Below are 14,852 nucleotides of genomic sequence, written 5' to 3'. Positions count from 1 at the left end.
TACCCAAATGGAGGAAACACGGACTGGGCCTGGGTATAGAGGGAGCAATTTTTGCTAAAAGCCTTAAGGAGTTCAGCCTGGGTTTGCCGGGAAGATGTGAAATAGTTTTGAGAGGGTCTCCTTCCTCTACTGAGGGGCCATAACGAGCTTGGCAAGACACTACCGCAATTAGTCATCCTATCAGCTGAGGGGGCGGTGAGCAGGGGAGCGCATATAGACGTTCCCATCCTGCTGAACAGTCATTCGCACAGGTGCCAGCGCCATGCCTATCTGCCATTTCTGAAAACTCTATTAAGTTTAAATTAAACATTATGAAGGTTGCAAAGCTGAACAATCAAAAATTTAGAAAGGCCAGGATTCAGTCAGATCATCTGTGCAGCTGCAATTCAGCCTGATAGTGGTTTATGTGTAATTATGATGTATAAGAATTAGTAATACCTTAAAATACAGTTGGCTGTGGTGGCTTTATGGTTGTGTTATCATGCATGAATTCACTCTGTAGGAATGAAACAGGAGATGGAAGAAAAATACTACTGTCTCCTCAGCTTCTTGCTACCACTCAATATAGCAGAAGATAAAGTTACTTCATAGTTTTTTTACAGAATGACCCAACTGTTTCAGAAAAATGCAGCTTATCTGGAAGCAAAGTTTAGCTTTCCATAATGTTTAGTGGGTAAAGCGCATCATATACGGTTTAATTATTTCAGAATATAGGGAATTTAGCAACCTAGAAATAGCCTGGCCAAGCAGCATCCATGAAAGCAGCTGACTGGACTGCAGTGTTACTGTATTATATGCATTTATATTATATGTATATGCATATTCATTGCATTTTATATATTGTATATATAATTTTATATATTATGAGACTATGTTATATTACCAGCCTTTTTCCATTGTGCTACCTCCTCCTGAGAGAAGGAATTTCCAGTTTCATTTTTGCTTTGCGCCAGGGCTGTTACATGGAGATTACTGGCAGTTTTCTACCTCCTCTCACTAGCTCTTCCTTTTCTCACTAGACCTTTCACTCTTCCTTGGCTGATGGTGAAGAAGAAACAGTAGCAGGCAAAGGTGACAACTCCTGGAGGAGAGTGTCCTTTGCGGCCGTGGGTTGCTCTTCGCTGTCTTTCATTTTTTAAACGAGCTGGAGAAGCTATCCTCCTCATCGTGTAGACATTTGTAACTGAAATACTAAGACTGATATGAATGGAAACGTATGTGTGTGTGTGCACACATCTGTATGAAAGTACCAGACGAAACACTAGAACAAGAGTTGAAAAACTGCATGTGTTAATTGCTACAGAGCACCTTATGTCTGATTTCATTCAAATGACCAAGGAGCAAGAAGAGAAGGAACAAAGTGACCCAAAGATAAGGTGTAAAGAAGACGAACAGGACTGGAGTCAATAAAATAGCCAGATAAGGGAAACATAGCAACTGACATTCAGGAATTTTGCCCCAGTCTTATGAGAGGTGAGATAAAATAATGAGGCAGAATATCCAAAACAACATCCACCTCTAAAAGGTATAGAAGGCAAGCCCAAAATTAGTTCATTAACACTAATACGAAGAGCTCAAAAGATATGATGAGGACCTGATGAGCAGTGTCCCTCTGTGTTGCACACAAGCAATCTTGGCCAGATTGTCCAGACTTGGACACGGAGGCTGTGGTGCTTGTGAGTATGTGGATGTGAGAGGACCTCTGACCTTGCAAAACTTCAACCCTGGTAAGGTCCTAGGAGTTTCAGCCAACAAATAACTAAGACCAGTTAGTTTCAGCCAACAAATAACTAAGACCAGTTTCAGCCAACAAATGGCTAAGACCAGTTAAGATACAACCTTTCCTCTGCAGAAGCTGATAATTTCCCCAGTGAGTACATATGCTGAGATAAGATAAAGCTACCCTTCCTAGTCTTACAATATTGACTGGGCCGACTCATCCTATTAACAGATCATCACCAGGATCTTCATCCCTCTTGAGATTTTTAAAATCTCTATAGTTGTTTAGAACGTGACCTTACTTGTAATCCCCCGATCAGCTTGTGCACTGTGTGAGGATCCTATCGTGACTGCCAAACAGGCTAATACGTTCTTAATTGCTCTCATGACGAAATAAGCTGTCCATTCAGAAAGTTAATGTCTCATCTCTTCAAAATCTGTGTGTGTAGCTGTTAAGCATGCATAAGGGCAGCTGCACTGAGGGCCTTGGGATGGTGAGGCCAATATGCTGGGCTGTAAAGGTGCTGGAAAAGCAAGAGCAAGGACTGTGGGTCAGCTACACAGGGGTCCTGGTTTACTCCTTGTATCAAGGTGCCCATGGGACACCGAGGTATTACACAGGAGGATGATAAATCATCATACCAGGAAAAGCAAGCTTGCACAGATTTCATGTGGATATGTCCAGTCTTGCAAAAGAATGACTGAGAAGGGCCTTCACCGTGCTTTTTTGCACATATGCTGGGCTCCTGCAAAGGATATAAGGTAAGCGCCAGTCATTCGGTAGGGAAAAGTTATAATAAAAGAGGTAGAATTAAAGCTCAAAGAAGTAGAAGTTTAGACAAGCTCTTGAGGACGGCTTATTTCAAGTAAAGCTTTCAAAAGTGTGTGTATGTGTGTGGTGTAGAACTGTTGGCCCAAGTGAAAATGGCATGTGTGGGCATAGCGACAGTTATATTACTTTGCTAAGTGATCAATACAAAAATAATTATTGTCCTCCCCCCTCTTTTGCTTTCTTTCACTATTTATACCCCTTGAGCAGCAGACTGCAATGGTTACTTCTCTCACCTTTAACATCTTTTTTCTACGCAAACGCTTCGGATTTTGCAGTGGGGTTAGGCATTTACACTCAGACAGTCCTTTTGCTCTCCTGACGTTGACTTATTTACTTTCCAGTTAATGTACTGAGCAGTCCTCATCTGTGCCCCGCCTCAGGTTGAATCCGACTGGTACATGATAAAGCTGATTTCAGTTGGGTGAAGACAATCAACATCTTCATCACATTGCCCCTGCCTTCTCCAGGAGCAGACCTGACCAAAGCCATTAAAAAAGTCTCTTTTATTTTCATCTGATAGAATAATAGATAGAACATAGTACCATGGGACTGACTGATTTTGCAGCAGTTTGAATATAAACGTCTATTAAGCAGTAATTGCACAAAGGCATTTTAAGTGCTTTAAAAAAAAATGAAAGTACAAATTCGCCCCTGTCCCCAGATGTCGCTTACTAACTCCCAAAACAGGCAAGCAATAATGAATCACACTTTCAGAACTTTTTTTTTTAACGGTCTATGCCCTTAGATGTGCAAAAGAAAACTCACTGATGATTTTTACCAAAATGGTTGGCAGAATTGCTCCGTCATTGCTAAAACTGTAACTGCTTCTGGTCACGCTGCTTTCATCCTCCCACACTGCTATTATTATTCGGGTGCTGCCAAAATTATCAGCCCTTGGATCCTTAAAAGCATTAGCTGGAATGAGTTAGTGCCTAGAGAAACACGCAATTCAAATGAGGCCACGGAATCGATTTGGTAATGCACACTGAGAACACCCTCAGCAGTACAGAGGTGTAGAGACATTTTAGACAGCGATAGAATGGAAGGGGACAAATGCTGACTTTTATCAAGGTCAGGCAACTACTGCTAGCTATGTTGCAGCCAGAAATCCTAAAGCAAGATGATTTATCCTTCCAGATGTTGCTACTGCAGTGAAACTTGCTAGTACATGTAACAACTGCCACTGTAACCTTGTCTGGGCAAACAGCAAAGACCCAAGTGTCTGGCAATATTTGTGGTTCATAGAAAAGATTCGGCCACAGCTGTGTTTGCATGTTGTAACACCGCGAAAAAGACTGCTGATACCTTGCTGTAGTCTGAATATTGAGTTTTTTTCCATGCTCAAAATATATAACCTGAACAGGATCAGCTGTGACAGTGCTAGAAAATTATCTGCCATCTTAGCCCGTATCTCACATAATTATGTCATCTTCCTTCAGTTTCTACTTAACACCTATTGACAATATGCTGTTTATGTGAACTTTGTATTTGCTGGGTGCCATTCCTCTTCTGCAAAACAAAACCAACATTTTCTATAAATCGACGTCAATCTCTGCTGTAGTAATAACTCAGAAGTTTCACACTCCTCTCAGCAGAGGCTCTCCTGGAGTGCAATTTGCAAAGAAGCGTTTGCGTCCAAGAAACCTTTAAACCCAACAGTTGAAGTTTGGGTTCATCTCTGTCTTCCTGTACAAGATGAAAATCAAAAAACTGAAGAGCTATACTCTGTAACATTTATAACAAGGAGACACTATCAGAGGAAAACTGCAAAACACATCAGAACTGTAAAAGATGCATATCCAGTTCTCGTAAAGTCCTGAGTCCTCTTCAGGGGAATTCACCTTTTGAGATGACCACTGAAACCACTGCTCTCTAGATCTGGCATACAAGCCAATCTTTTGTCATTAAGTAAAGGGCTTGATTGGATTTTCCCCCCAGTTTCAGCAGGAATTCTTATTTCTCTGTCCTTATTGATGTACAATGTCTTATCCATATTCTGGTGAAGATTTTTGACACGGAACCAGCAGAAGTACAAAAGATAGAGAAAGAGGTACAAGAATTCAAGGGCTCTTAAGTCCCTGCCTCAAGATACCAGGTACTTCCTTCTGTTACAGAGGCATGTAACTCTCCACGAGATCAATGTATTTTAGTCCCTAGGGAACTGTGTAATCAAAATCTTTTGAGGAGTGAGACCTTGGTGTACATGTTTCCAGATTTTTGGGGATCAGCGTGTTGCTATTCTCATGTAAAGTTTCTCTTGCACCACGCTGCATCCTTTACATCAAACTTTTACTTAAAAAGGCTATATACATAAAATAGTTCAATGAATCAGCTGTTCACCTGTTGCCACAACCTCATACCAGTGTGTACAAGTAGTTCAAATTATTCCTTCCTGTGTTAATTATTTAGTTGTCATTATTACATTTTATTTGCTATCAGTGCTTCACATTCACAAAGCCTAGACAGGCCCCCTCTGAAGCTCCTCTCAGACTTAAGTAATCTAAATAATCTTATTTAACCAGAAATTTTTACTACCATTTATGCCTTTCTTCAAAACAGTTGTAAATATATTGAACAAAATCAGACCTGGAAATTTCTAAGGTGCCACAATCAGCCTTGTATCATGAGGAAAATTTTCCGTTTGTTTCTGTGTTTGGATCTTTGTCTCACAACCAGTTTATGTAATGCAATACTTTGCTTCTCTATCTGTGATAATTTAGGTTCCCAAGCCACCACTTGTGAGGGATTTTGTTAAATGAAAATCAAAATAGATATATCAGCCATTTCTTCTTTACCTACTATTTCAATTGCACGCTCAAAGAATCCTACCACATGAATAAAACTCGGGAGTTCTTTGCCAAGTCTGACCTCAAAAACACTTATTTTCACTGAGGCATAAAGAATAAAACAAATTGGAGGTTTTAGGCCAGGTAATTTTTTGAGACATGAAATTCTAGAGAAGTAGCACAAGTTTTAAGACATAGATCTCATTTTTCAAATGCCCATCTAAACGCCCAAAATAACTTCTTTAATTAAATTTGTGATTTCAAAAGCAATGACAAATTCTCTCTGAGGAGATGGCACATAAATCTTAGAGGGAAATAACCAGGCCTTTTCTCAAAAGAGAATTTACCATCTCCTACTACTTGAGAGAATCTGCCTTTGCCTCAGAACATCTAGTCCAAAAGACTTCCTTGCACTTGCTTAGACATAGGTGGCAGAAGGGAAGTAGTGTAAGAAAATCTCTAAGACCTGTTTTGCTGCTGTGAACTGCTTTTGAGAGGGAAATCCTGCAAGTTGGACGGGGAACCTCCATTAGGTATATACACCGTCCTGACACAGCTTCCAGCTATAACATTAATTTTAAGTTAAAATAACTCCCTGTGGTCATGACACAGAGAACACAGGCCAGAGGATAAAGTTCATGTTTTATGTTTTACCACCATATAAGCAGGTAAGCTGTTCAGTGTGACTATCAGCATATGTGATTTAAATCTACCTAGAAGCCTGTGGCTTAAAAATTCCATTTCAGATCACTAAAAAACTTTTAAAAATGACTTCTGAATAAGAATCTTCATTAATAAAGATATTTCAGACAGCTTGATGAATTAAGCCAATTGCATATTCGAAGCAACAGTTATGAAGATACTGAAATGTTCTTTCATAAGAAAGCTGGTGAAGCAAACCACTGCTGCTTCTCTGAATACATTTCAGAGATGGAGCTCTTTTAGGAAGGTCTTCAGAGCTTGCATTACCATTGATAATTTTGCTAAATAATGGAATGTATTTTCAAAAAACTAGTTTGAGTTCTACAGGAAAATAGACGATAAACTCTAATAAAAGAAAACTATAATTCTGCCAGGATGTAGATTTCATGCACAGCGTTGAGTTCCTACCTGTAAAGATCTGTAATCAGCTTCTCCTTCCAGCGAGCACAGAGATCATTAAGAAGACGCTCATGCTGCCCATACAAGCAAATATAGTTGGAGACAGGAAAGGGTTCCTTTGAAAAGCAGGTGATAGTTTCTACCATATTATATTCATTGATATGTATCCTGAAATAATTCCCATGTCTTGCCTCTCCGGTTATAATCTCTGTCCCCTGGAACAGAAAACATAAGGAAAACTGTAGAAATGAGTGAATATACACTTAGCTTATGTACAGGATCAGGTAGGGTTTCCTAGCTGATGTTTACCATTTCTCAAAATCCACGAACTTTTTTTTTAAATGAAGACTATCCATTCCTGGTAACCTGATTTATATAGCAATGTACTTTGCCATGGTTTGGGCACACAGACTTGCTGTGTGGTTTGCACCTTGATTAACTGCACACAAGTTGTGTAGCATACGACTGCATGCATAGCATGGACTTGGGTCTGTTGCAAAGCCTGAGTGCCATTTGAGACACCTAAGGGCATCTGAGAAATCCAAACTGGGCTGGCAGTTATGACACAGGATCCATGAGAGATCAGCGACCTTCTGGAGCAGCAGCTGGAGGCCAGGAGGGATGCCCTGGGGCATCTTCAGCGACACTAGATGCCTTTGTTAAAGCAACTGAATTGGACCCTATTCATCCTAATTTACTGTACAGTATCTGTATTATTGCACGCACAGTGCATGATTTACTATAAGGCACCATCCTGATGAACCAAGCACACACTGGTATACTTACACTCTTTCTCTATATTTATATGTGTATATAATATATATGGTATGTCTGCAGAGTCTAAATTTATGGCACAATTGTACCTACCTAACCATAGGCAGAGGGTTCATATTACCATATTAATCAGTTACAAACATGTTGCAATATTAAAACACAGATGTATCACATATCAATCAAGCATTTTTGGCTTTGTGTAGAAGTTTTCCAGTAGTCAGAGGGGTGACATATTGGAACAGTCTTACAATAAGGAAAAAGGATCAAAAAGGACCCTGTCCAGTTCTGCAACAAAGGCTCTAATGTCATAAATGGCACTGTGTGCTAGATTGTTGCCTGCAATTGCCTGCTTCAAGATCAGAAGCTGAACTTGATCTCTTAGGATGTTTCCTTCAGGCCTATGTTCTAGCCTAACTACTGATGACTTAGTATTGCCTTTATATGTGTGTGTGTGTGTCTGTGTGTGTGTGTGTGCGTGCGCACATGCATAATATATTTTACATATGTAAATATATATTACACACACACACACACATAATTTAGAATTGCTCTCACTGACCTCCTTAAAACGTTCAGATAAATACTTCATTGGACAAAGCTGTGTTAGACCCAGGTGTGGGCCTTACATCCACCCACCTGGCAGCTTGCAGGGCAACCAGGCTCTGGTTTCTGCTCCTCACCCCTGAATCCAGTGCTGCCTGTCAGCAAACCGTAGCTGCTATGATTGGTACTTGGGCCTAGGTGTTATGCTGACTTTGGAAACACGTATGACACTGATCAGCTATTTAAAGAACATATTTTTGTTTAGACAAACCACAAAAGGTGTTCCCATCTACCCATGAAATTCTGCCTATTCAAGGTTTCATATGTTACATGCACTAGTTTTTTTCATAGTCTCCACCACTGCAATCCTAGACCACATCCTAAAACGCAAGAGCCAGAATCTCAACCTTTCTAACAGATCAAAGTACTTATGGTTACGGGAACAGTGCTGTTTTTTTTAACCAGCTGTGGATCTGCCTGTAACATATACACGTGAAGATACACTTTTTTCAAAGATACTCTCGTTTTCTTCAGTGAAAAAACTTCTTTCTGTCTGCCTGATTTTCCTTTGCGAACCCAAGCCTGCAGAGCAGCCCGTAAGCTACCAGTCATCAAGCTGCCTTGTGCAGGAGACTGGGGTCAGAACTTGGGTCTGTTCTTCATTTTGCTCCCACATGCTGTGTGATCTCAGATACCATCTTTCCCCTCGTGGTTCTCCCTCTCACATGCAGCCTCTTTTGTCTTTATAAACTGAATATTCCTCTGGACAGGGACTCCCTCTTGCTAATTTGAGCAGGGGCTGCTGACTGTTGCTGGAACACTATCATTGCTATTAATAAAAGAACAATAACGTTGATGCTCAAACGGTAGCATTTAGTTTCAGCTAGTTAAATCAACCAATTACTTAATGGAAGACAAAAATATAACAATGTGTTTCACACCTCACATCGCAGTGAGGTGATCAAAGGCTCAAAGCTATTTTATAAAGCTGTATACATGTTCCATTTCTATATATTTTTAAAAATCTGTTGCTAGGCTGCAGTAACCTTTGTTATTTCCCTCTCTCTCAGGTAATATGCTTCACTAGTTTCTCTTATTTCTTTCTTAGGAAATTCTTTTAGGATTTACATGGAGTTTCTGGAGTGGCTCTAAGGATGTTCCCTGATGTATCCTCTGAAAAGAAGATAGGCAACAACAATCAAAGATGCAGCCAAAGACTTCTAATCATGCTCTAGCAATTTGAGTAACAAAAAACAACTTTCCTCTCACTGGTAATCCTTTCTGCCTCCCAGTAAGGGAGATTTTGGCAGATTTCATGGCAAAAGAAGCAAGAATTGATGTAAAGAGCTTGGTCGTATGTAGCTTTAATCTTATTGGTATGTATACTAAATTTACAACATGCTAGTGAATTTACAATTAAATTGAATTAAATTAAATGCATAGAGATTTGCTTTAATGCAGTTCATTCCATTCCAGAGTCTGCTGCTGAGTCCCAGCTCAAAAGGTCTCTAACTACCTACTTAAGTCCACCCTTACTCAAGATATATTTTGAGATGTGTGATACTTATGCATGCATCTGGTGTTCTGAATAAGAACGCCTTTCAAAATTGAAGACAAAACAAAGGAAAGTTAAATAATGTAACTTACATAATTAGACTGTGCAAGTTGTACGTCCAAGCGTATAGGGATTTCTGGTTTGGAAATATGCAAGTAATTATAACCTCCAGGAAGAACACCTCCTGCCATGAATTAAAAGATTAGATTTAGTCATTCATAAAACAAAAGGAAAATAAAGTGTTTGCTTGCTCTCCATCTCCCATAATCATATATTTTATTCACTAAATCGCTCTCTAAAGAGGAAGTAAAGAATTTTTTTTAGTGGAGTTCATGTTCTAAAACTTTTTTTTGTGCTTTTACCTATACTGGTGCGGTAGCCGCACAGTGAAAAGTTCTGATCATGGCTTTATTGATCTTGAACTTGGAATAAAGATACTGATTTTCACTGGAATCACTCCAGCAGTATAATGAAAGAACAGCTCGGTCCATCATTAGTAAAAATCTAAAACATAAGCTTATTTTTTGCAAATGCAAGACAAGATATGGAGCTAAAGACAGATGAAGAACTGTTAATCTGAGGGTGCATGTGGTATACAATATGTAATTCTTGCAAACACTTCATCCCACCTATCTGAGATATTATGCAGTAGACAGCATGGATCATTTTCTGGATGCTCCTATTTCTCTCACTTGAACATTACTTAGCATAGAGATAAAACTTTTAGATATCTTGAGCTGGGTGATACCAAGGGGAAATGCAGTCTTCCCGTAACACAAGCAGAACCATGCTCCAGTATCACATACAGGCACTCTCTAATAGACTCCACTGACTATTACAGAACTTTGATGACTTTGAATAATGCTGTTCGATGGCTGCTTAGGGGAGATGAACTGACCTTTACCTTGTAACAGTGAAAATACCAAAGAGAGTATGAAAGTATGGCAGAACTCCATTTTGACATACCTTTAATTTTACACCCTTTGTACATGGGGATGAGTCTATCCACATCTTTCTGTAGCTCAAAAGGTGGCTCAAGGGTTGGATCAAAGACATTCAGCATAGATAGAGCAAGCTGGAAGCCAATCTCTTTTGAACTGAAGTTGCTGTGAGACCATTCATTCGCAAAATATGTATTGGAGAACTTTGTTAAAGGACCTGCAGCCTTGATACTGACGTCATTAGTTTGGAAATTGGTATCAATCACAAGTCTTCCATCATAAACAAGGCAAGCATCATTAATTGCCTTGAAGGTTTCATAATCCACTGTCCTATTGGCAAAGCTAAAAAATGCCTAAAAAAGATGTTAGTAAGTGTAGGTTATTACACACGAGTTACTGGCTAATTTCATAAATAAAATCCTCATTTTGAATGAAAAAACATTCATTCTGAAAGTTATTTATTTTACAAACAGGAACATGAAATAAAGAATGATTTTATATACACAGATATCGCCTACTGATCCGGTATTCATAACTATTAAATACTAAACTAGACTCATCAACTTCTGGTAAACTAGATGAATTTTATTTTAAAAACTCCCAATATTAACTATCTCAAATAGCCTGAGTGGATGTGCATATTTTCTGTGTTAGTATGCATATATGAAATCGACTGGAATTCTTTAAAAAGAGTTCTTTCGAATACTTAAGCCAAACTGAAAAGCTAAGTAATGGAAAAGTATAATGTACTTTGCATTTTAGCAGGATAACTCTATCTTACAATTATTTTTTGAACTGTTGTACCTAACTATTTACCTGCAAACTATGCTACTATGGCTACTAGAATAGAGACATTCATTTAAATGAAAAGATAGGAAATTCAAGTTGTCAAGAGGAAATGTTGTCCTCCGTCAAAATGTAGTGGCAGAATTTAAGCCAGGGAAAGTTGCGGAGGCCAAGAGATATGTGATAGTTGTAAAACGATTGAATATTTACATGAGCACTCAGATTTACTATACTTGACAGTGACTTAAATCGCAGAAAGAATATCCAAGTTTTGTCAAGGATGAAACACCTCTCTAACTACTCGAGCTCTGGATGATATTCGCTTTAGGAGGCAGATTAACCTGCACCTACTTACTGCTTGGGTATACCTGCCTCTGAAGTATCTGGGGGTTGGCCACTCTCAGAGATGTGACACAGGTCTAGATGGATGTCCAGCCCTTGAGCATCTGGGTCAGCCCTGATGGGGCTTGTGTTTTTAAGTAAAGTACTTGATACATTTGGCAGTAAATTACTGAATCTGGTAATAAACAGAGCAGACTCTTATTCAATGTGTTGTGGTTTGTGGGATTTAAAAGGGATGTTTCTTCTGTTCTTTGAGAACACAATCTCTGCTGTTTTACTCCTACGGGTTACAGAACTGGCCCTGAGATGAGGGATTTATTTTGGGAGCGGTGTCCATTGAGCCCATGAGCTTCTCTTCCCCACAGGAGATTCCAAAGACACTGAAGGAAAGTAGCCCTAAATCCTTAAATACCTCCTCCATATCTCAAGGAAAAAAACTAGTGACAATTCTCTTCTTTTTTTCTCCCCCTGGCATCTGCACAGTCTCTATTCTGGGACATAAGGAAGCAGGTTGGACTCTTGCTTCCCAAAATACAAGCTACGGCAGCACAAGCACAACAAGCATCACAAAGAAGGCAGTGCTGGAAGTGGCCGTCATTTCATCTGACACATTAGGCACCAGTGTGGAACAGATGTGCACACAGCATGGTCAAGCAAAACGTTCCAGATGCCCCAAAAGCTGCTTTGAAAGCGAACGCAGACCCTGCAAGAGGGAAGATTGCAGGCTCCCACCACATGTCTTTTCAATTCGTTTGCATGCTCTGCATAGACTCTGCACATTGACAGAGAAACTTTTCAATTGACTATCATACACATTTAATGTTTCTCTTGATATGTGGTTTATTTCATTTACTGCCTTGTCTGAAAGTGATTTTAGAGAGGCAAAAACCTGCCTGAGATCTAGAACCAAAAATGTGCTCATTAAAGAAAGAAGTGACTACTCAGATCAAGGTAAGACCGGACCCTTATATCACCTGGAGATGCATCAGTTCTAAATTATAAAGAGATGAGGAGCAGGTCAGTAAGGCTGAATTATTCCAACTTGGAGCTGCAGGGGCACAAGGACATAACAATTCCTGCCCCGTGTTTGCTGCTCTCTTGGAAAGCCATTTTAGACAACAGAAGCGGGAGAGATTCCCAGTGTAGAGCAAGTCAGAAAATGACAGCTTGACTTAGCAGAGAAAGTAGATTTCAGTGCCTCAGTCCTAAGCTGGCCTATTCAGGGGAAACAAAAACAATCCTGTCTAAAATTTGGATTTTAGTGAATGCTGCCCAGGCAGCCTTTTAGCTGAATTACCTCATGGAATGAAACCGAAATATAGCTTTAATTTATTTTTGTGCCTGTCTCCACATACAGTAAATCTTAAGACTTGCATTAGTAGTAAAAAACACTTGCTTTTTACCGTCAGTTGAACACTTATCTGGTATTAAGAGAGATTTCAGGCAATTGCAAACCACAAGGGTTTCTATTCTCCTAAACCTAAATGAGAATACAAAGCAACTGCCAGGTCAAGCACCTGAGCACAACAGCAGGGTCCCCATCAGGCTGCACTAAGCTACAAGGGCTATGTTTTGGAACTAGCAAGACAGACCAAAGCTGAGATGGAGTTTTAGGGTGCTATGGGAGCATCTGACATTTCCAACAGAAGCTACTATTTACAGAGACAGAGTCATTTGGGCTCCCTTTCACCATGTCATGAAACGAGCTACAGCTATCAGCAATGTCTTCTTCTTAGGTGCGTGTTACAAAGGATGGGATGATAGCTGGGAGAACAGAGGTCCCCAAAATAGTGAGAAATAAGAATGGAGACATTCAGGGTTACAGGTAATAAGGACAAGGTGGAGATGCACTTTTAAACAAAGTCAGATGGTCTGCAAAGGATACAGACCATGAAGACTGGCTGTATGTACCTCATTGCCACCACACATTTTGCCAAGCTCCAGACCCTTAGTAAGGAGCTTTCCCTTAATCAGTGCCTTCAGTTTTTAACGTGATTATACAACGAGATGAATGCTGCTGTCTGCCATCAAGAAATATTATTGTGCAGGCTGAGGAAAGGGTGAAATAAATTGTCAGATGAGCGTGTGTTATCTTACTGCCTTCATTTTAATCAGTCTGAGACATAACTGTATCAGGGTAAAATAGCATCAGAAACATGTACTTCCCTTGTAGTCTGCCTCAAGGAGGACACAGCTGTGATCGGGGTAAAGGTATTATCCAATTACACCACTGAAGAACCTTCCTATGGACTGAAGCAAGCTTCAGACACTAATGATCAACTGCATGAGCTAGCCAGAAGAAAAGGCATAGGAGAGGCAAGCAGAGAGAGCATGAAAGTTTAGTAACACTGATAAAACAGAGATGTGGCAGCAGAAAGCTGTGCTTTTTTGTATATAAAACGTTTAATGAACTAAGTGTAGGTCAAGGAATTCTGACTATCTAGGAGCTCTGAATCAGGGCAGTTCTGTCGATCAGGCTAAAGGGCCTGTGCGTGCCAGTACTCTGCCTGCTGGCAGGCAGGACATTGTGACCAAAGAGGGTGGCAGGGGACTGCTGCAACCTTCAGGCTAGGAGCCATCTGTCAGCCTTGGAGGGGAAGGAGGGAGGGAGGCTGCTGCTTTAAGGAAAGAGGAGATTTTCTCCTGTTGTTTTTATCCTGCAGGACTCAACAAATTAAGCCCTCAAGAAGTGCCAATCAACAGCTGATACTCGCTCAAATCCTCCGAGGCTCAAGCTGCTGCAGTGCTGCTCCCCACGTCCTCTGCTCCCTTGTGAAAGCAGCTGCCGGGCTGGCAGAGGCAGAGGCTGCTCTCTGGCACAAGCTCCCTCCTCCTTTGCTGAACTTCTCCTTCCAGGTGGCCCTCCGTGCAGAATACGGAAGCCTTGCAAGACAGCTGAACAGCTGAACTGATTTGGGAGAAGATACAGCCCCTGACATCAGAAGTAATTGCTCCTTCCTCTTCTTAGAGGATAGATAAGAGCGACTGTAACAGGAAGGAACCATAACCATAGGAAGGACACCCACTGAGCAAAGGAAAAGAATAACTAGGAAATGGAAGCCACTGAAGGAATGGTAAAGGTCACACGGACAAGGTGATGGAGAAAAGAACGGGAATTTAGAGGGAGGTAGCGAGGATAACGAATATTAAGTTGTAAGAACAAGAACTAGATTAATATTTTTCTGGAAGAAACAATAAAAATATAGGGATTTCAGGGAAAGAGGAGAGAAACTGAAAAGCTGCCTAGGAGGACAGAATGAAAGGAAAGTTTGGGGAGAATGAAAGGTTCAAAGCCATGGGCTTCAGCCTGGTCTCAAGACCTCTAGACTGCTAGATCCCTGGACTACAGATAAGGGGACCAAAAAAAGAACCAAGTCAGGTGACTGCTAGTGGGATGAAAATGCTGTGCAAGGTCTTCACCTCCATCAGGAAAGACTTAGGTACCCATAAACTAAAAAAGAAGAGGGTTGAAA

At 40.3% G+C, this 14,852-nt stretch overlaps 1 protein-coding gene across 1 annotated transcript in view; it reads right to left on the bottom strand.

Annotated features, from left to right (window-relative positions):
* The window catches only part of CFAP61 (cilia and flagella associated protein 61), a 141,568-nt gene that overhangs the window by 17,055 nt on the left and 109,661 nt on the right, over positions 1-14,852 (bottom strand). The window contains exons 23-25 of the mRNA XM_068940772.1: positions 10,277-10,604; positions 9,403-9,494; positions 6,448-6,653 (exon numbers count right to left, since the gene is read on the bottom strand). Of these exons, the coding sequence (XP_068796873.1) occupies positions 6,448-6,653; positions 9,403-9,494; positions 10,277-10,604 (626 nt within the window). The remainder of the gene's footprint in view (positions 1-6,447; positions 6,654-9,402; positions 9,495-10,276; positions 10,605-14,852) is intronic.

This window comes from Struthio camelus, chromosome 3, assembly GCF_040807025.1.
Source record: "Struthio camelus isolate bStrCam1 chromosome 3, bStrCam1.hap1, whole genome shotgun sequence".
NCBI lineage: Eukaryota > Metazoa > Chordata > Aves > Struthioniformes > Struthionidae > Struthio > Struthio camelus.
The sequence above is the reverse complement of the archived record's forward strand: the minus strand, read 5'-3'. Positions and strand labels throughout refer to the sequence as shown.